This window comes from Manacus candei, unplaced genomic scaffold, assembly GCF_025592945.1.
Source record: "Manacus candei isolate 608988 ecotype Guabito, Panama unplaced genomic scaffold, ASM2559294v1 h1tg000047l, whole genome shotgun sequence".
In the NCBI taxonomy this organism is placed as follows: domain Eukaryota; kingdom Metazoa; phylum Chordata; class Aves; order Passeriformes; family Pipridae; genus Manacus; species Manacus candei.
Window position 1 is genome coordinate 11,538,100 of NW_026138095.1, and position 21,540 is coordinate 11,559,639.

Below are 21,540 nucleotides of genomic sequence, written 5' to 3' on the forward strand. Positions count from 1 at the left end.
CCAAGGGGCTCCTGGAGCAGCTGGAGGCACAGCTGAACCACATCCAAGCCATACCCTCACCCTGTTTCAAGAAGGGAATATCACAAGGAAGTCAGTAAAATTGTGCTGCTCTAAAAGTTGCTGAAACCTGTACCAGGAGCCCCCAGAGAGGTGGGACCACCTCCCATGGACATCAGTGCTGGAGCTTCAGGGCTGGAAAGGGACAGAAGGGGACCAAAGCACCTGGAGAAAAAGCTGAAGAACCCTTTGCTTGGACAGAGCTGTTCACACTCTGACCTAAAACAAATCAACAGCTCCCACGAGCACTTGGAGCATTTCAGTTCTGATAAGAGAAGTAATAATTGATTTTATCTGCACCCAGTGCAGACTGCTTAAGGCTAAACTGCTTGTAAATCACTTTAACACTGAGATACACACTAGAAACAAACCTGAAAATGAAAAATGATTATATTAGGGATCTCTTCAGCCATCCTGGATACTGGCAAACGCAAAGCAGTCTCTCCTTGACCTCTGTTTGGAACTAATAACACAAAAAGTTTCTGTCCCTGTGTGCATATGGATATATGTGCCTACAAAGCCTCATAGATCAAATCCCATTATTCAAGCACAACCTGATAATTGAGTATCTATAGAATACACACATACATCTGGGCTGAAGAACAGGCCAGACCTGCAGGACCCCACCAGACACACTCCAGAGTAACACACAAATACAGCTGTGAACACACCTCTGGCTTCTACCTCCACCCTCCCCGGGGCCTCAGATCTTATTTCCCAGGCAGGCAAAGGAGAGGGAAAGGTATTTAGTGTTTCAGACAATCAGAATAGTCTCATTTATTACTAAAAATGGGTATGTGACATCTTGGGGCCCAGCTGTGAGCAGGTATGAATCAGCCCCACAGCAGTGAAGCTGCTCAAGGTATCCCAGCTCGACAAGCAAGGATGTACCTCCACATCCATCCCACGCTGAGTAGCATCATTACCCATCTGCAGAGGGGAAAATGCACCTAAACCAGGCAGTTTTGTAAGTGCATGCCAGAGAGGTACCAGTAATCTCCCCAAAGATTGCAATTTGCTTTAACAAAATCCCACTCCTTTGAAAAAGAAGAAAAAAGAAAAAAAGAAAAAAGAAAAGCCCAGGCATTAAAAGCTTTTGAAAAGAGAAGCATAAAGGGATGAAAAAAGTTCCCCAGCAGTGTATTGAACATCTGAGGTGGGAGAATTAGACACTAATGCCCACTAAATCCATCCCTGCTCTTTTCATCTGCAGCAGGAAGGGGCGACCGGAGAGCTCAGCACTGGGTTTCTGTATTTCCAGGTAAAAAGTGTAGTAAGCATTTTAAGAATAATAAGCCATCAGAAACATCCAAAGAGTGATGTGTTTTCTGAGAGGAAGATGTGCTGGTGGAAAACATGAGTGCAGGGACCTGCTGCCCCTGGTAGGGCCCCTCAGGCACTCCCCAGCCAGTTCCAGCCATGGAGGGGATCCCACTCCCAAAGAGGGATCCCAGAGCCAAAGCAGCCTAAAACCAGGCAGGTTCTGGAGAAGCTCATTCCCACACTCTGTTCTTAGCAGGTATCAGCCTGGAGGGACCACAGAGGAAAGCAGCATAAGGCAGGATGTGTTTTTACATAGAGATAATTTTCTGAAGGAATGATTTTCTAAAGGCCTGAAGCCACACTCTGTGGAAATGCACTTTTAATCACGCTGGAATTTCTTCTATTCAGAGAAGTTTTTATTTATTTATTTATTTATTTATTAAGTAGGAAAAACCCAAATAAGGTACAAGATGTGCTGCCAGGAAGCTGTGCTGGGACAAATGAGGCTCCTACCAGAGCAGTTGTGATCCTGCAAATCCTGCCCATCCCCAGGGCCTGAGCACAGGGCCAGCCCAGCTCTGAATCAGCCTCCAGTGCCTCCCCTCTGCCCTGTGCACACACTGGGTACACACGTGTTTGAGATAAGGAGTTCCCTGAGGATCCATGAGAAGAAGTAAATTACATTACAAAAATTTGGTGGGAGTAATAAGAATTCATAATTAACCTGCCTCTTCAGGTTCAAGGTTGGAGAATAATCAATGGAATTTAGAAAGCAGCCATATCCTATCATACAGTTAAAGAATCCCAGAACGGTTTGGGTAGAAAGGGAACTTAAAGACCGTCTCATTCCACCCCCTGCCATGGGCAGTGACACCTTCCATTATCCAAGGTTGCTCCAAGCCCTGTCCAACCTGGCTTTGGACACTTCCAGGCATGGGGTAGCCACAGCTTCTCTGGGCAACCTGTGCCAGGGCCTCCTCATCCTCACAGGGAAGAATTTCCTTCTAATATCCAATCTAACCCTACTCTTTATCAGTTTGAAGCCATTCCCCCTTGTTCTGTCCCTCCAGGCCCTTGTCCAAAGTCCCTTTCCAGCTCTCCTGGAGCCCCTTTAGGCACTGGAAGTGGCTCCAAGTGGCTCCCTGGAACCTTCTCCTCCCCATGCTGAACACCCCCAGCTCTCCCAGTCTGTCTCCAGGGCAGGGGGGCTCCAAACCTCAGAGAGCCTTTGTGACCCCCTGGATTCATTCCAGCAGCTTCACATCCTTCTTATGTTGGTTGTCCCAGAGCTGGAGGCAGCACTGCAGGTGTGGTCTTACCAGAGTGGTGCAGAGGGGCAGAATTCCCCCCTTACCCTGCTGCCCACTCTTCCTGTGCTGCAGCCCAGGACACAGCTGCATTTCTGGGCTTCAGTGAAACACAAGGGATAGAAAACCCTACAGTGGCCCAAACCTTTGGATCTCCAACCTGCCCTTAAAAAACCCACAAGTGCAGAGAAGCAGCTTTCTCCACAGCAGGGGGTTTCTCCCCAAGCAGTGACGGGTCCCACCACAGGGCACTTACAGCAATTTTGGCCTTGATGGTGCCCAGCTTGTCCTGGGCTGCTGCCAGCTCGGTGTTGGCCCTGCTCAGGGCCTGCCTCTTGGGCTGCACCTCACAGAACACGCCGTGGAAGCGCACGATGTTCACCACCCAGGAGCACAGCCCGGCCGCCGCCGCCGACTTGGTGGCCACGAACTCGGGGTTGAACTTGGGGTCTTGTAAATAAGGCTGGAGGGCTTTGAGGCAGTTCTCGTGGATGTTCTCCTTGTTGAACTTGATCAGGGAGTCCAGGAAGCCATCCACCCTGGCCATGGCCACTCTGGCTGCTTTCCAGCTCCTGTCCTTGGGGATCTTCCCTCCCGGGGCCGTCAGCACCATCACGGCCGCAGTGACGTTGCTGACGGCAGAAGGGGGTGACCCAAAGGATCTCAGCTCTGTCAGGTTGGTCTGGAAAGAGGAAAACAAGGTTGTCAGACAAAAATGAATGGGCTTGCTTTGTACTCTGCACTAATGGAGTCAGGCTCCCAAGCCATCAGTCTGATAAACTGGGCTCCTCTCAGCCCCCACAGTGCTGCCTTTAGAGCACTGCTCTGCATCTTCCCAGCACACCTGCTCCACTCCCTGCATCCAGCTCCTGACATCCCACCTGGCACCAGCTCAGCACACTGCTCCTCCCCACACTCCCTGCTGCCTGGGGGAGCTGGATGTTTCCTGCTCTTTCAGATGACTGGGATAAGGAAGAAAGAAATGTTTCCAAATAATAACCTCTAGAAATATCCCTCAGCCCCTCTAGAACAGCCTTCAGAGCTTCCCTTCATGCTCCCCTTCATGCTCCTTCCTCCCCAAGCTGAGATGATGATGCCAAAACACCAGATCCACTGGGTTCCATGTCCTGCTATCCTCAGGGCCCAGGGAATACAGCTACTGAGAAAGAGCCCAGGCACCCTTGCAGGGCAAGCAGCCAAACTGCACTGGAGGAGCTAAAAGGGCATTTTTGTCTCTAAACACTGATTTCTCACATTTTCAAACTCGCTAACACATCTGGGTGTGCATTTTTTTTCTATTGCAGGTGCTCTGCACTGCATCTCTCACAACCCATCATAGTCCATAGAATAACTACCTTAATTATCTTACAGTATATACTTAAATGAGACAGTTTTATATATATATATAATATATAAAAACTATCTCATTTATGTATATACTTATCTCTCCCTAAGTATAGCCTCTCAATTTGCCTCAGTCACTCTCACTGCCACCAACCCCTGCAAAAGGCACTAACACTAAAGCAGGGGCAGAGGGGCTGCAGAATGTCCCCCTGGCACAGTCAAAGCTGGGCTGACTCAGTCCAGGGTCACTCTTGGCTTACATGGAAAAAAAGGAAAAGGAAAGTTTAAACTGTAAGGAACAGAATGAGAGCTAAACCCTGCCATAGGCTGAGCCTGGCCAGCCCTCCTGAGAGCAGTGTGGGTACAGAGGATTCTGAGGGCACCAAAGGGAACTATTTAAAGCATCTGAAAGATAATCCTCCCACCACAAACAAAGGAGCAGAAATCAAGCTGGGTTCAAGTTGCAGCCCATGAGCAGGTAACGCTCATGGTGTGACCCCTTCACCTACTCACACACATCCAGAGAAGTACATATGCCTGAGGGAACAGCCTGGAGCTGTGTCAGGGCAGGCTCAGGTTGGATCTCAACCAAAGGTTCTTCCCCCAGAGGCTGGTTGGGCACTGCCCAGGCTCCCCAGGGCAGTGGGCACAGCCCCAAGGCTGCCAGAGCTCCAGGAGGGTTTGGCTGATCCTCTGGGGCACAGGGGGTGACTCTTGGGGATGGGCCTGTGCAGGGCCAGGAGTTGGACTCGATGATCCTTGGGGGCCCCTTCCAATTCAGCATATTCCATGATTCTGTGCTCCTTCCCCTGGATTAGTGCAAAGGCATCTGCTCTCCCCAACTCTCCACACACTCTGCACAAGACACACATCCCTATGGCCATGGCTGCTCTTCTTTTGCACTGGCAGGTGACAGTGTCACAGGATTGTCCACAAATCCACAACCTCACTGAGCTCCCTGGGAGCTGACTATATCTGTATTACTGGATTCTCCTCACCAGCTTTGCTCCCTGTTTGTCCTATTAATGTTGCATATAACTGTGCTGTCCAAGTAAGACACCTGAGATAATTGGGGAGAAACTAAATATACACACATAAACATTGCTGATTATTCATGTCAGAGAGCAGGTCAGGCTCTCTGATGCATTTCCAATCAGCAGATAAAGGAGGCCATGGCTTCCAGTGCTCTGCTACTGCTGCTTTACAAGTCCTGGAGAGAATCCCAGAAATGTCCCCACCTTTGTCTAATGAGATACTCCACAGCTCCAGCACAAAACCAAAACCAATGAGAAACAAACACCTTCCTTTTGTACAGTCCTTTGCCTTACAGGAACCAAAGCCAAAGCACATGTCTCTGCAGCAAAACCCAAAATCCCATCCTTCCCAAAATCTAATCCAACAGAGCCCCGATTCTGGATGGCCCAGAGTCACCTTCCTGCCTCCCAACAGGGCTGTGACTGAGCCATGGTCTGAGGGAGGACTGTGCCATTCCTTGATGTGATCATGGCAATAACAACCCTGCATTTTCCAGCTCCTGGATTTTCCCTGTGCCTTGTGTGCAGTGGGAGTTTGGTTCTCCAGGATGCTGCATGAACTGCAGATCAAAAGAAATTGCAGGTACGTGTCTGTTGGGCTCCAAATGGGAACCCCTGGAGCAGCCTTGGAGGACAAACCTTCCAAGGTACCAAAAGTCTTTCCTAAATCGGTCAGTTGGTCTCCTGCAATCAGAGCAGTCCTTATTTCCTGGTTATACATTTCCCCAGTGGCACCTTCCTTTGGACTGGTTTTATCTGCTCCTTTCCATGGACATGAGTAAAGGGGAACACGGTGCAGCCTCGTGGCTGCTCCAAGTTACACCAGGAATGCAGTGTGAACCAGCTGGGAAGAACCTGGAGGAGGGACAATACAATGCCCAGGAACTTGGGCCATCAGATGACACAGCCCCATTCCCCCAACACTGAAGAAAGATACTGGATCCCCCTGGGAATCCTCACCTTACCTTGTTGAGGGTGTTGAGAGCAGCCTGGGCAGCTGCCAGGGCAGGCTCAGCCTTGGCCAGATCCTCCTCACAGTCCTTCTGCTTCTGCTCCACCTCCTGGGTGATCAGTGCCACCTTCCTCTCCTCCTCGTCGGCCACAGCCTTTTTCCTGCTCACCTTCTCTGTCTCCACCCCCACCACCTGGATCAGCTTGTCAGCATCCTCACTCTTCTGCTTCAGCTCCACCTCCTGGGCTGCCAGCTTGGCCTTCAACTCATCCACCTGGAGGGAAGACACGTGTGGAAGCAAGACAGTCCCTGGCAGCCCTGAGTGGGACCCAAAGGCAGGGAGGGCCTGTGTGTGAGGCAGAGCCCTGGGAAGCAACATTTCCAGCTGTGGAAGGACACTCCTGCTCTCCTTTGCTGCACCAAGCAGCCTGGCAGCACTGAGGAGCCCCGTGAGGAACCCAGCTGGGGAGATCCCAGCACCAGCAGGATGCACTGCTACGGGAATTGTCCCACCCCTGCTCCCTGCCTCTGCTTGGAGACTGGACAGAGGGACTAAGGCAACTTGGACACTGCTTTGGGCAGGATCCAATGGGAAGTAGGAGGAAGCATTTCAGATATTCTTGGGGTGATCTTTATACAACCCAGGAGCCCCATCATGGACCAGGCACTTGCAGGAAGCTTCTGTCATTGTAAAATCAAATACACCAGCTTTGAACATGAGCTCTGATGTCACATCTCCCCTGTCTGGAGGTCTGCAGGTGCTGTGGGCAAGTGTTTTGTGGGAAAGATGACCTGGGATACAATTCTAGAACCATAGAATCTCCAGAGTTGGAAGGGACCCACAAATATCATCAAAGTCCAACTCCTGGCCCTGCCACAGGCCCATCCCCAACAATCCCACCCTGTCACTGAGAGCGTTGTCCAAACCCTCCTGGAGCTCTGGCAGCCTTGGGGCTGTGCCCACTGCCCTGGGGAGCCTGGGCAGTGCCCAACCAGCCTCTGGGGGAAGAACCTTTGGCTGAGATCCAACCTGAGCCTGCCCTGACACAGCTCCAGACATTCCCTTGGGTCCTGTCACTGGTCACCAGAGAGCAGAAATCAGTGCCTGCCCCTCCATTTTTTGTTTCACTTCTGAACCTGACACCAGCAGGATTGAGCACATGGTGGTTTTGAGGAAGACCTGTGCACCAGGAACCAGAGACGCAGAATCACAGAAAGGTTTGGGTTGGAAGGGATCTTAAAGATCATCCAGTCCCACCCCCTGCCATGGGCAGGGACACCTTCCACCAGCCCAGGTTGCTCCAAGCCTTGTCCAACCTGGCCTTGGACACTTCCAGGGATGGGGCAGCCACAGCTTCTCTGGGCAACCTGTGCCAGGGCCTCACCACCCTCCCAGGGAAGAATTTCTTTCTAACGTAATTTTTCACCCAGAAAGATTACAATTGGGATCTGCTGACAGGTCCAACTCCAAGGCTCAAGGGATTTTGAATGTGATGTCAGATGAGCCTGAGAAGGGATGTCCCACTGAGCTGGTCCCCAAGAGGCACAGCCATGGTGGCAGCTCCTCACACACTGCTCCACTAAGCAGCTGCTCCCTCCCAGGAGTGTTTGCATGGTGGGGAGGTCACACAGGCTCCCACTTGCACACAGAAAATCTCTTTCTAAAATCTCCCATGTCAGTGAAATTACCCAGGCTCTGGGCAGACCATGGATGTTTTCACAGTCCTGATCTTCAGGCTCCTAAAGGATCACTAAGAGCTCCTGGGGCACATCTTTACCTACACAGATATATTCCCTAGAAGGGAAGCCAGACCCTTGTTTTTGGTGAGATCCATTTTGACACCAGAAGGGAGAGCACAAGTTGCAATCTCCAAACTGCAGCTGTTGACTTTGGCATCGGCCTCACGTGGAGAGCAGTTCCTCAGGAGTCTCTGCATGCCCTTCATCCATCACCATCCCCTGCTGCTGGCACTGTGGGGCTGCTTTCACCAGGACAAAGGTAGGGTTGTAAATCCAGGCTTACAGGAGCACTTAATCCCCTCATTTGACAAACTCGGCAGCAGCTCCTTGTTCAGCTCCGGCTCTTGGGGGATTGCAGGGAATTGAAGGGGGCTTTGCTGATGGCAGATACAGCCTGGGACCTGCTGCCTGAAACCCAGCCTTTGTGTGCTGGATATACACACAAACAGCAGCTTCAGGGTTTTACATGACCAGGACAAAACAAGCAGGGGATTAAAATCCATGGGCACTCAACAGCTTTACAAAGGCAGCAGGTGTCAGCTGAGCCCAGCACAGCCCGGGGGGAACAGAGAGTGCCCTGCCAAGCACAGGCAGGGATGGAAGGGGAGATCACTGGCTACAACGTTGTCAGCATTTGAAAAATGCAGGAAGGTTGAGGAGGGACTATTTACAAGGGCCTGCAGTGACAGGACATGGGATGGCTTCAAACTGAAAGAGGGGAAATTTAGGTTAAATATAGAGAAGAAATTCTTCCCTGTGAGGGTGGTGAGGCCCTGGCACAGGTTGCCCAGAGAAGCTGTGGCTGCCCCATCCCTGGAAGTGTCCAAGGCCAGGTTGGATGGGGTTTGGAGCAACCTGGGCTAGTGGAAGGTGTCCCTGCCCATGGAAGGTGGTTGGAATGAGATGATCCTTAAGGTCCTTCCAAACACAGCCATTCTGTGGTTCTGTGATTCTGTGATTTTATGAGAAACCTGTGAGCAGCTTCCTGAGTGCAGAACAATCAGATAAGCAATTAATAATGGGAGGTGGAAAGGGAAAGAGCAAAGCAAATGAGAGATTCAAGGGTAATGTGCTGTGACTTCAGCAGGGGAGGGAAGGGAGAAGCAGTTGCCTACCACCAGGACAGCATGAGAAAAATTGTTAAAGAACAGAAAACCTGGAGGGCAGGCTCCCAGAAGACTCATTTTATCTGATTGTCCCTGCCTGGTTTCAAGAACACAAAATACATCACAAAGGTCAGCGATTAATTGATAGCACAAGCCAGATTCAAATCGGGAATGCAGTGATGCAATATTAACCAAAGGCATCCTCAGAATTACTCAGCAGTGGGCTCTGATCTCAGTGCTGACCTCTCCATGGCAAACAGTACTCTGAAAAACAAATTACTCATCCCACACATCTTCCCAATCCATTATGTCCTAATAGGAAGGAGGCTTTTGCTTTTCTGAGTGCTGAGGACACCGCTGTCTGCAGGGAGAGAGGGCTGTAAGCTGATGGAAAGTGTTTCTGTAGAAGTAACAATACAAAGATGTACAAATCTCAGAAGAAAGAAAAAACTGGGGGGAGAGAAGAGTTAAAGGAGGTAGAGAGATTAATTTGAAACTGGAGCAGCCAAGTCAAAAAGTATCTGCAGCTCCTGGCACAACAGTCCCTCGTGCTGAGGCCACACTGCACAGTCTATAGAAACACGTAAACTCATCATTAATTGTCATGCCATCCAAGCTACAGGACTCTGGAGGATGGTGCTGGTGAGCACCAGTGCTCAGGCCTAGGGCACAACCAGGTCATACCCAGGTATCAAAACCCTCCTCCCCCCAGTGGATCAACTCCAAGCACCACCAGCACACCTGTGGATGACACACCTGAGTGAAAAGACTTGTCACTTCCTCAGCCCCAAGACTGAGCATTTTGATGGGTGAATGTAAAGTTCAGGCTTTTAAATCCATATTCAAGATGGAACATACTGGCATGATTTCCAGTAATGCTGAATATCCACACTCTGGTTTCAAATCAGGAGCAGTTTGACTATTGCGCACATCTGGTAATTAAGGTGTTTAATTTTAGGCCCCCAGTGCTAATTTTAGATTCAAATTTGACATATTTGTCCTCACTGCTCTGCATCTTAATCAACTTCACCATCAGGCACCTCTCCCCCCAAGCCTCACTCCAGCCAGACACAAACTTTGTGCCCTTTCACCCTTTCTGCAACAGTAAAATCTCCCAGACCCCCTGGTGCTGTGGTTTCCCATCCTTCCCACTGCCTCCCCAGTTCTCCACCACTGTCTCAGCACCTGCTGTGTGAGAACCCTGCCAGCACAGCACCCACTGAAGAGAGGACTGAAGAACACACAAAAGACACTACAGAGACTTGTTCTCCAAAGATGAGGTTCAGATCAGTTGCTCCCAATAAAAAATATCATCTTGTCCTCTACTGGGGAATCATCAACAAGAGCAGCACCTCACGAGTCAGCAGAGCTTTGGCCTCCACGGGTGAGGGGAGGTGAGAGGTGTGTGCAATGAGGGCATGTTCTCATTGCCCAGGTGGGTGTCACTGCCCTCTGCTCCTGCCTGTTCAACCTCAGCTGCTTCCAACCATGGGAAGTTCAACAAGAGGAAGTGCTGGATTCTGCCCCTGGGATGGGACAACCCCAGATGGACAGACAGACTGGGAATGAGATGCTGGAAAGCAGAGCTGGGAAAGGGCTCTGGCAGTCCTGGTGGTGCCAGTTGTCCCTGAGTCAGCAGTGCCCTGGCAGCCAGGGGGGGCAACCCTGTCCTGGGGCATCAGGGAGGGGATTGTCCCACTCTGCTCTGCCCTGGGGCAACATTCTGCACCTGCAACATTGGGACCTGAAGTGCTGTCAGGGGAGATTTAGGTTTGATATTACACAGAGTCACAGAATATTCTGAGTTAGAAAGGACACACGGGGATCATCAAATCCAACTCTTAAGTGAATGGCCCATACAGGGGATTGAATCCATGACCTTGGCATTATTGGCAGAAAGTTTTAATCAAAGGTTCTTCCCCCAGAGGCTGGTTGGGCACTGCCCAGGCTCCCCAGGGCAGTGGGCACAGCCCCAAGGCTGCCAGAGCTCCAGGAGGGTTTGGCTGATCCTCTGGGGCACAGGGGGGGACTCTTGGGGATGGGCCTGTGCAGGGCCAGGAGTTGGACTCGATGATCCTTGGGGGTCCCTTCCAGCTCAGCACATTCTGTGACTCTGCAAGATGCTAAAACCTGCAAAGGGGACATGACATATGGTCCCTCCTCCTGTGTCCTCACAGACCTGTCCTGCACCATGAGAAAAGCAACTGTTTGAAGTGAGATGGAGATGTCAGCACTGAGAGGCACCAGCACAGCCCATCCATCACCCTCCAGACAGGCCTGCGTCCCATGGAGTGTGACAGACATGATTTATGCCCCCAGCACTATCCAGAGCAGATATATGGAATGGAATGGACCAGCCAGTCCTTCATTCACATTAGCCCCTTCTTTCCTTCAGAGAAGCTTCAGGAGAGGTGCATTTACCACTGTAGAAGTTTGTATGTTTACCATTTGTAAGAAATAATAGAATATGAAATGGAGAGAAAAATGGGAGGTGAGCAACAGATGCAAAGCACTGAGAGGCAGTTTGTGTCTCTGCAGAGGTTTGGGAAATACTCAGAAAAACTTCTACTCATTACCAGGGGACAGTGCCAGTGTGGCCCTTTAGCAGGGGCATTTTGGGATGACTAATCTATATTTCAGACATGCATTAGTTTTCCTTAAAGATGGATAACACAATGCAAGGGAAAATGAACATCAGCCTTATTTTAACAGCATGCACTATTTAGTTTGAAGGAGTCTTGCTGAAGTTATTGTGGATTTCCTGGATGCAACTCTAAAAATCACTGATTGTCCCTGTATTTTATGAGCTATTTTGTCACCATAGATTAAATTTAACCATTAAAGGACGGTGACACAGCCAGCTGGATTCCAGTCTCATTTTACCTACTGTGATCTTTCAGTTACCAACTAAGCAGCAGAGACTGGACACACATCTCTCCATTCTCCTTTCCAGGACAGAGCATCTCTTCTGCTCCTCCAGGAACCCAAACCCAGACTAGAGCCAGGATCCAGCACCATTTTTTTTTCCCTGTACAGTCTCAGCCTGTAAAATTGTCCTTCAAACCAGGATGCAGAGATGTCTCTGACAGAGAAACAGGAGCCCCCCTTGGAGCCCTCAGGGGTTGTTACCTGTGCAGAGGTGCTGTTGAGCTTCTCCAGGCCGTTCTCCAGCCGCTCCGTTTTTGCCTTTAAATCCTCGTCCTTTTTCAGCAGCAGGCTCTGGTAGAGTTTGATTTGCTCCAGGAAGGACTTTGGGGTGGTGTAGTTGTAGCGGCGCTCGTTGCTCAGGTACAGCCGGGACATCTCGTTGACACTGATGTGGACATGGGCCATGAATTTGCTTATTGAATCTTTCACTGAATCCTACAGGCAAGATGAGAAGACAAGGAGAAACTATTTTAAATAGAAAACTATATATAACACAAGGCTGTGCTGAATATAAAGGAATTTGGTAACTTTTCTTTCTACTGCAGCACAGTAACACCTAAGCTGATCCCTTTTCACTGTTATCTCTAAAATAACTTTGTCTGCTTATGTACTTTATACCTCTTTTTATATCTTTTTATCTCACATATTATCTTATTCCAAGCAATTTTTCTAGCACTCAGCTCTACAAAATAACAGCCTTTTAAGTATAAATTTGGGCTTTTCTTCTGTACAAATGGGAAAAGTGCACACTCCTAAAAAGAAACATTGTAGACTTTATTCTTCCCAAATCCTTCCCAGAAAAAGTAAATAAACAGAAATTAATCTCCCTTAATCCAGTAGAATGTTGCCATCAATGAGAACTTGATATATTTTTGCCCTTGAGAATTCCAGAGGCTCAGACACATGTGGGGAGAGCAGAGTGTGTGTTCCCTGCAGTGATCAGGAGCATCAGGTTATTTTCTGTGCTGGGTTGGAGCTGCCTTTGTGCTGGCAGAGCAGTCCTTCCCTGGCAATGCCATCAGTGCCCAGCAGCGTGGTGCCCATGGCACTGCTGCCAACATCCATGTCCCTCTCTGAAAAACCTGGACCTTGTTTTAAGGATAGTTTGGTTGAGTTTGATGCACTTCAGTGTTACCAGCAGTGCCCCTCTGGACAGACACCCAGGTGTCCTGGCTCTGTGTTGCAGGCCCCACCTGCACCATTGGGGCAGTTTGGGGGGACACAATGGAAGGAAGGGATTGAGCCATTAGAGAGTGTCCAAAGGAGGGAAGGAGGATGGGGAAGGGCCTTGATTTGAAGGCGTGTGAGGACACTGAGGGCACTTGGTGTGTTCAGCTGCAGTTCCACCTTCCTGGGCAGGGGCAGAGGAGGGGCAGGGACTGAGCTCTGCTCTGGGGGGACCAGGGACAGCAGCCAGGGAATGGCTGGAGCTGTGTCAGGGCAGGCTCAGGTTGGATCTCAGGCAAAGGTTCTTCCCCCAGAGGCTGGTTGGGCACTGCCCAGGCTCCCCAGGGCAGTGGGCACAGCCCCAAGGCTGCCAGAGCTGCAGGAGGGTTTGGCTGATCCTCTGGGGCACAGGGGGTGACTCTTGGGGATGGGCCTGTGCAGGGCTGAGGGTTGGACTGGATGATCCTTGTGGGTCCCTTCCAGCTCAGTAGATTGTGTGACACTGTGTGACTCTCACCTCCACAGCCCCCATGTCTCTCAGGAAGCAGAGGCTGACGGACTCCAGGGCCTCCCGTGGCCACTCCTGGAACCAGTCGATGGTGGTGCAGCTGACGAGGGCCGGGAACCTCCTGCTGCGGAGCCGCAGTTTGGAGCCGACGGGGGAGAAACACAGAGCAACCTGTGGAGCCCAAAGAGGAGAAGGGAGGAGGCAGGGCCAGGAAGAGGCACTGGGTTCCAACCATGCAGCCCATCCCAGACTCCACCAGCCACTTCCAATGGAGGATCCCACAGTTACCACCCAAACAGCAGAGACTGGACACACATCTCTTCATTCTACTTGCCAGGATAGAGCATCTCTTCTGCTCCTCCAGGAACCCAGCTCAGTCCAGGTCAAACCAAGGGAGCGGCAAGCTCTGTCCTGGAGCCCTTTGAGCTTTCTAAAGGCCCAGAAGTGATGACAACAGACAGCAAACCCCATGCTTTGGAGCACCTTGCTGGGAGAATCCCAGCTCATATCATGCCCTGGCAGCAAAGCTTTTCAGGCTGCAGCCCCACGGGGCAGCCCAAGGCATCTCCACCCCACACATCTGCCCCAAGGGGGATGGGAAGGATCTGGCCTCCCCCATCCCTCTCACCTTGAGCTGCCGCCGAGCCCGCTCTGTAAAAAACTTCCAGCAGGTCTCCCTGGAGCCCACCAACCCCCGGCCTTTGACTTCATTCCTCACGCTGCTGATGATGTTCTCAACTTCCTCATCAGGGAAGAGATCTGGTATTTCCCCTAAGAGAAGAGTTTGGGGTTATTGGGCTGGGTGTTTTTGCACTCTTAGAGCAAAGGGAAGCAGCTGCCTCCCTCTTCTGGGGCCCAGGGAAGTCCCTTCCTCAGGTAAAAACAGGTGCCAACAGGCCCCAGCAGCAGCAAAGGGGCACAGAAAGTCATTCTTCTAAAAAAGAAACACTTAAGAAAGCAAACTTCCTTAAAAAGCACAGGGGAGAGGGACATAAAATAGAGTCAGAGCACAGAAAGTCCATTTTTTTTAGTTCTACAGAGCTAATTAGATTACAATAAAATAATCAAATCCCTAATATGCTATACAAGATATAAAATCATTTTAGTTCGGTAAGTGCATTAATTATATGTACAATTTCTGCAGCTGTTCAGGGCCATTTCCAGCATGGTCAAAAAACTCCCAGATCACCAAAACATTTTAAAAGCTAGAAATCTCGTAAACATTTTTAAAATTTAATAGTTAAGCAATTGATTGCCAAAAATGCACCCAACCAGATATTTTTTTTAGTGCTTCTTTAATTTGTCACCTACTCGCTTCCTTTCTGGCTTCTGATTTGATTAAAATCCCCTTTATTGAGTTAGATACTATCAATATGAGCACTAATCACTTAAGAAAATACATTAATTCAGAAATCTCCTCATTTATAAGAGTGACTAAAAGGTATATTCTATTCTGGCTTTCTAGATGATGATAAGAAGTGAAACAAGTAAGAAAACAGAGGCTGCAGAGCAGGGAGCAGCCAGAGCCATCAGCCAGCACCCCCTGGGCAGCTCTCGCTCATCTCATGGGGAGTCTCAGTCCTCTATGTTGCCTCCCAGACCCTGGAAGGGGACCTTTGATCTGTCCCCACAGCCCCCAGAGCAACCACAGGAAAATCTGATGCCTTTCAAAGCCACCATAAGCCACATAAGCTGCCAAAGGCCACCACAAAGCCAGGATGCTCAGTCCACCCCTCACTGCAGGACAAGGAATCCCAGAATCCTAGAACGCTTTGGGGTGGGAGGGACCTAAAAGCTCATCTCCTTCCACCCCCTCTCACAGGTAGGGACACCTTCCACCAGCCCAGGTTCTTCCAAGCCCCATCCAACCTGGCCTTGGACACTTCCAGGGATGGGGCAGCCACAGCTTCTCTGGGCAACCTGTGCCAGGGCCTCCCCACCCTCCCAGGGAACAATTCCTTCCCAGTATCCCACCTAACCCTGCTGTCTGGCAGTGTGAAGCCATTCCCCTTGTCCTGTCCCTCCAGACCCTTGTCCAAAGTCCCTCTCCAGCTCTCTTGGAGCTCCTTTAGGCACTAGAAGGGGCTCCCTGGAGCCTTCTCTTCTCCAGGTGAACACCCCCAGCTCTCTCACCTGAGCTTCACCTTCACTCATCAGGTGTTTGTGCATTTACACCAGGAGCTGGTGGGAGCTACTCCCTGCCCTCCACAACAACCCTTGTCCTTGCTCCTGGTAACAAATTCATCATAGGCAGCATTTGCTTGATGTTGAAACCATCTGGCCACCAATTTACAGCCACAAATGTCACCTCTGGAGTTATTCACAAATAACTATCAGTTGTGCTGCTGACTCCTGCTCCCTTCCCATCCCTGGAGGGCACCTGAACCAGCTGGTACCTCCCTAAGCCTGGCTCATAAACAAGGCCACAAGTGGCAGGCAGTGAATTCCCAGGGAGTGAGGGGAACATGCCCACTCTGGCTGTCCCCCACAGTCCCAGTGATGATGCCTCAAAATCTACGTTAAATAAGTTTTAATATAGCTTGCTAGTACCTTTGTACAAAATTCCTAAAAATGCTGTTTAACATTCTTTGTGGAGAATTTCAAAGACAAGGGATTTTAACAAGGTGAAGATTTCTGTCTCTGTAAAAACATACTGAGAAAGAGACATAGCACCTGATATAACCAGTCAAAGCTATTCAGAACCCTGGAAACCATTCCAGAGGGCATGACAGTGTGCCAAAGACCAAGGGAAAAGACGAGGAAGATGAAGACAGAAGGGTCTTCCAGATCTCTGACTCAAATTAGGGAGGTGTGTCAGGGGTGGGAGGAAGGTGGGTGTAACAGCATTAGGTAATGCTTTGAACTGTTAATTAGGTAACTAAATAAAAGCAAGAGGCTTTTGTAACTCTGGGTGCTTGCTTTGGAAGGTAAAACTCACTGATTGAGTCTTAGGGCTTTTATCTGGAGCTGGTTTTAGGCACCAGTGACACAACCTGCACTCCTAGGGAGCTGCAGCACACCCGGCACAGTGGGTGCTCACCACACATCTGTGCCACCTCCTGCAGAGAAGAAGAGTGCTGGCATGGACACTGATTGCTCTGCAATGGTTTTGGTGAGCAACAACCCAGAGGCATCTGGAAAAACAAGAGAGGAAGGACTGGAATGGGATAAGCAGCCAGGTGATGCACACAGACATGGTCATCATGGCTTTGCATCATCCCCAGCTCACAGATACTCCACGGAGGAGGATACTCTGCCTTGATAGGTCTTACCTGCCTTGGGCCTCAAATCCAGTCAGAGAATCCAAACAACGTGCTGAGCTACCACTGGTGCCATGGTGCTGTTTTGGTGTGGAATTGTGCTAAAACCAGCCTGGTTCACTAACTGCAAACACCCCCCCCTGCTTTTTGAAGCAGCATTTGACAGAAAAGCTGCTGGCTGGCCTGGGAATATGCGACTGGCAGTCAATCACTTTATAACTATAAAAGCCCAGTCCAACTTTCATATGGCAGATTCTTCCACAGGCTTTCTTGGAGTGTGTGGAGCTTCTCCTGTGAAGCAGCAATGCCTCTTCATGGTCACTCCCCAGGGGCTGAGTGAAAGCGAGAGATCTGCCCAGGATCCTTGTGTGGTGAGTTACATCAATCTCTACTTAATGACTGTTTCCTTTTGCCAGTTTTGATACAATTGCTTTGACAGAACTGCTTTGATACAGTGCACTTGCCTATCTTATACTGTATCACGAGTAGTTTTTAGCTTTTATACTGTGTAGTAAATAATTCTGAGTAAGATCTTTCATCTGTTCATTTGTCTGTTCATTTCTTATAATAAATAATTCCCTTTACATAAATATATCTGATTTGACATCATTAAAACCTGTGGGAAAAAGTGATTCAATCATAACTCTGTAATTCCTTAAACTGTGGACAAAAATCTGAGGCTGATATTGGATCCAGCCACCCAGGCTCCTCTCTGATGAGTTTAGAAAGCTAGGGGGTCCTTTCTACACCTTGTAGCTCAATGAAGGGGCTTTTCTAATAAATTTTGTCTAAGCCTTTCGCTCCCCCCAACACTCCAGTAAATTCTTCTAGCCAGGAACAACCTTAATTTATCAGGTGGATGCATGGGATCCATAGGTGAAACTCCTCACCTGGTGATACATCCTTCAGCTGCAATATCCCAACAGACACATCATATAACAACCCTGTGCAGTATTCCATGATGTATGGAAAAATGGGTACAAGATATGAGGGAAAGTAAAGAAATCTCCCAGCTGATGGAGCTGCTCCCCAGGGAGGCCCCAGCACGGCTTTTACTCAAGGGCTTAAGCCATGTAACTTCCAGCTTATTCCTTTCTTGCCCTTCTGTAGATTCTCGAACTCCAGGTGCTCCACTGAAGGGGGGAGAGGAGAAATCAAAGCAGGAGGGATGTACCTGATGCCAAGAAGTCATTGACCAGCACCAGGAACTGCTCGTCCGCCACCTGCACGTCCGTCAGCAGGAACACAGTGCCCGTGTTCTTCACACCAGCCTTCAGGTACAGGTTTGCCAGGTCTGCCTGGAGGTTTGAAAGCAAGAGGGGTTGTCCCTACACTCTGCAAAGCATAGGCAGGGTATCAGACCTACCAGAGGGATAACTCAGAACCTTCCCATGCACTGAGAACAAAGCAATTGCAATTAATTGGTGTGAAACTGCACTTGGGCCACTCTGCACCTTCCTGTCCAAGCCTTCCAGGTCCCTGTGTCAGCCCATCATTGTCAGGCATTAACAGGTAAGGCTTGACACCACACCTTAGAAGAAGGTCCTGGCCAGCACTGCCAGACCAGGGCAATGCCTGTGGCTGAAACACTGACAGGTCAATGAGATGTGGCTGAAGGCACCAGTGCAACCCCTGGCTGTGGAGATTGTGATTGTTCATGTTTTCCTGCCTGCTCCCATGGAACAGCAGTTTTATTTCAAAGGGAACAGCATCCACCATCTTTGTGAAATCCAAATTTTACATGAGTTGAATCATCATAGAATAGCTTGGGTTGGAAGAAGATGTTCATCCAGCTGAACCTCCATCCTTTCCTTCCTACCCCTCCAAGCAGGGTACCAGATGTGAGGGATCCTGAAGGACTGTGCACTGGACAAGGGTTCAGAAACTCTCTTAGAAATTCAGCAAACACACATGGTTTTTCCAAAAAAACCCAACTTGCTACTTTGATCACCGGAAATTTGGATTAGACGGATGATAACAGTGGGAAGGGCCAATGGCAGACGGGGGAGCTGTCATCATCTTGCTCTTCTATAGCTGAGAAAAAAAAATTACACTATATTTCACCTTAGGAAGAAATTCCTGACTGTGAAGGTGGGCAGGCCCTGGCACAGGTTGCCCAGAGAAGCTGTGGCTGCCCCATCCCTGGAAGTGTCCAAGGCCAGGTTGGATGGGGCTTGGAGGAACCTGGGCTAGCGGAAGGTGTCCCTGTCCATGGCAGAAGGGGGGACTGTGTGGTCTTTAAGATCTCTTCCAACCCAAACCAGTCTGTGATTCATAAATTTTTTGAAGATGAATACAGAGTGAAGGGAACATCAAATTATCTCCCACCTCCAGAGGCAGAGAAGCAAAGAGATGCTTTGAAAACAAGTTGATTAAAGCTGGTATTGAGCTCTATTCCCAGCAGGGGGCTCCGGCTGCCACAGGAAATGGGAGGTAGGAGCTGGACAATCCCAGGAGTTGGGCTGAAAACAGGAGAGCTGAAAATATCCAGTGGATGGTGGGACAGGCTTGTGTGACATGATGGAAACAACCTGGACACAAACACAGGTCATCAGGTTGTGCCACTGATGGGGAAGGAACCCAGAGTCATTGGCCATTGCATCTCCCAGCAGAAGGGAGTGAAGTTACTGTGGTGGTGGTTTTCACATTTCTAATGCAAATCATTTTGCCAGCAGCTATAAAACCTTAAAAACCTTCCAATGACATCCCAAAATGTTAATTTATAACTCCTAAGCTCACTGACCTGTGCATAAATATAAAGCAGGTCTTTAGTGAACCATCCACAATCCACTCAGTCCCTTCCACATAGAAAATACCAGAGGAGGAAATGGATCTGATTTGGGATTGGGATTTTCTGCTTGCTCCTTTTCTACCTCCAAATCACTCCACAATGGGCACCTCACAGATGAGCTAATTACCACACCCTGGTTTAACTAGAAATATCTAGGGTTCATTAGCCCAGCTCAGAGCTGACACTCAAGGCTGGTCTGGAATGTTCTCAGGCCTGGCCAGCTCGGAGCCCTGGCAGAAGACACCAGGGGGCTGCACCCTGTGCAGACACACTTCAGCAAGGCATTAGGAGCAGCATTGCTCCTCCCCACAGGACTCTGTCTGGAGTGTTCCAGTACCTCAGGATCACAGAACCATTCAGGTTGGAAAAGCCCTCTAAGTTCATCATATCCAACTGTTCCCCCCACACTCAAGGCCACCACTGACCCACGTCCCCAAGTGCCACATTCACACGACTTTTAAATCCCTCCAGAGATGGGGACTCCACCACTGCCCTGGGCAGCTGTGCCAGGGCTGGAGAGCCCTTTCCATGAAGAAGTTTTCCCCAGCACCCAACCTGACCCTCCCCACAGCAGCTTGAGGCCATTTCCTCTCCTCCTGTCCCTTGTTCCCTTCAAGCAAAGCCTGACTTCCTCCCGGCTCTCCCCTCCTGTCAGGGGGTTGCAGAGCCAGAAGGTCCCCCCTGAGCCTCCTTTGCTCCAGGCTGAGCCCCCCCAGCTCCCTCAGCTGCTCCTGCTGCTCCAGCCCCTTCCCAGCTCCGTTCCCTTCCCTGCACACGCTCCAGCCCCTCAATGTCTCTCTTGTCTGAGGGCCCAGAGCTGCCCCAGCACTGGAGGTGCCCCAGCAGTGCCAGCACAGGGACAGTCCCTGCCCTGGGGCTGTGACACACCATGGCTGGCACAGCCCAGGGGCCATTGGCCTCTTGCCCCCTGGGCTCACCTGGGCTCATGTCCAGCCCCGTGTCATCTCCACAGTGCTGTTTTTCAACAAGACAAAGTTTTCAGGGCAAGCTCTGCTCTTTATTTCCTTCCCCTCCAGCTCAGCCTTAAAAGCCACCTACCTTCAGGTCAGGGATGCCATACCCCTTCCTCAGGGTGATCTGGAAGACCTCCAGGGAGCTCAGGAATGCTGCCAGCCGGGTCAGGCTCTGCTTCCCACTGCCTCCCACACCCACCAGGAGCGCGTTCCCCCGGGGGGACTCCAGGATGCGGTTGATGCGGCAGCTGAATTGAGGGACACAAAATCTCTCATTAATAGAAGTATTTTTCTATTTCTCTGCCCGGTGCTTTTCAATACATATTTTATTCACTAAGAAATTGTATTCTGAGTGGGATGAAAAATGTCAATCTCAGAGCCATGTCAGCAATCGATCCCCAGCTCTGCTGAGACCCGCAGAGGACACTGCTGATGAAAAAACCCCAGTGTGGTGGCAATTCAGACTGTGCCCAATTTTTTTCCACCTGCCAAGTTCTGCTGGACAGAACTGTGTCAAAGTGAAGGTCTGGATATCTTTGCAGGGAGGGCAAGGGGAAAAAGGACAATACATTGACATGCAACATGCAACACCTGAGAACAGAAGTCAAAGCTCTGATACAGCTCCCCAGGAAAGGCCTCTCTTCTCCAGGCATTTGTGGTTTGTGCTTGGTGAGAAGTCCTGCTATGCATTACAGAATATTCACATGTGCCTGGAATGGCACAAAACCTTGCTGGACAACACAGTCCTTGTTCCTTAGTTAGGCAAACCACCACTACTTCAGAATGACATTTTCTTATTCTTAAAATGAACTTGCTGTTATTTTCTGGGTCTGGTCACTTGGACAAGTGTCTGTCACATAGTGAACTCTGTCTGCCTCCCTTTGATGCTCTTTAAGCAAATTCTGACACTGCCACGTGTCAATACACCCCAGGTGAGGAGGGTCCAGAGGAAGTTAGTTGTGGAACCCTCACTGTTCTGTGTCTGAAACTCAAGGACTGTTCCCCTCTTTTATTACTGCCTTTATTCAGCACTGTCTTTATTCAGCTCTCTTCACTATTTCCCTACACTAATATAATTATTTTTCAAATAAGACTGTGAGAAACACTGC

The 21,540-nt window shown here is 49.8% G+C and overlaps 2 protein-coding genes across 3 annotated transcripts in view; one reads left to right on the forward strand and one right to left on the reverse strand.

The window, feature by feature from the left end:
• SHISA6 (shisa family member 6) overlaps nt 1–21,540 on the forward strand; it is a 448,298-nt gene that overhangs the window by 386,803 nt on the left and 39,955 nt on the right. The window lies entirely within an intron of this gene.
• DNAH9 (dynein axonemal heavy chain 9) overlaps nt 1–21,540 on the reverse strand; it is a 188,690-nt gene that overhangs the window by 98,828 nt on the left and 68,322 nt on the right. For both annotated transcript variants that reach the window (XM_051797453.1, XM_051797454.1), the window contains 7 exons: nt 20,517–20,679; nt 17,841–17,964; nt 14,035–14,177; nt 13,416–13,577; nt 11,933–12,166; nt 5,971–6,231; nt 2,884–3,309 (listed from right to left, as the gene is read on the reverse strand). In XM_051797453.1, coding sequence (XP_051653413.1) covers nt 2,884–3,309; nt 5,971–6,231; nt 11,933–12,166; nt 13,416–13,577; nt 14,035–14,177; nt 17,841–17,964; nt 20,517–20,679 — 1,513 coding nt within the window. The remainder of the gene's footprint in view (nt 1–2,883; nt 3,310–5,970; nt 6,232–11,932; nt 12,167–13,415; nt 13,578–14,034; nt 14,178–17,840; nt 17,965–20,516; nt 20,680–21,540) is intronic.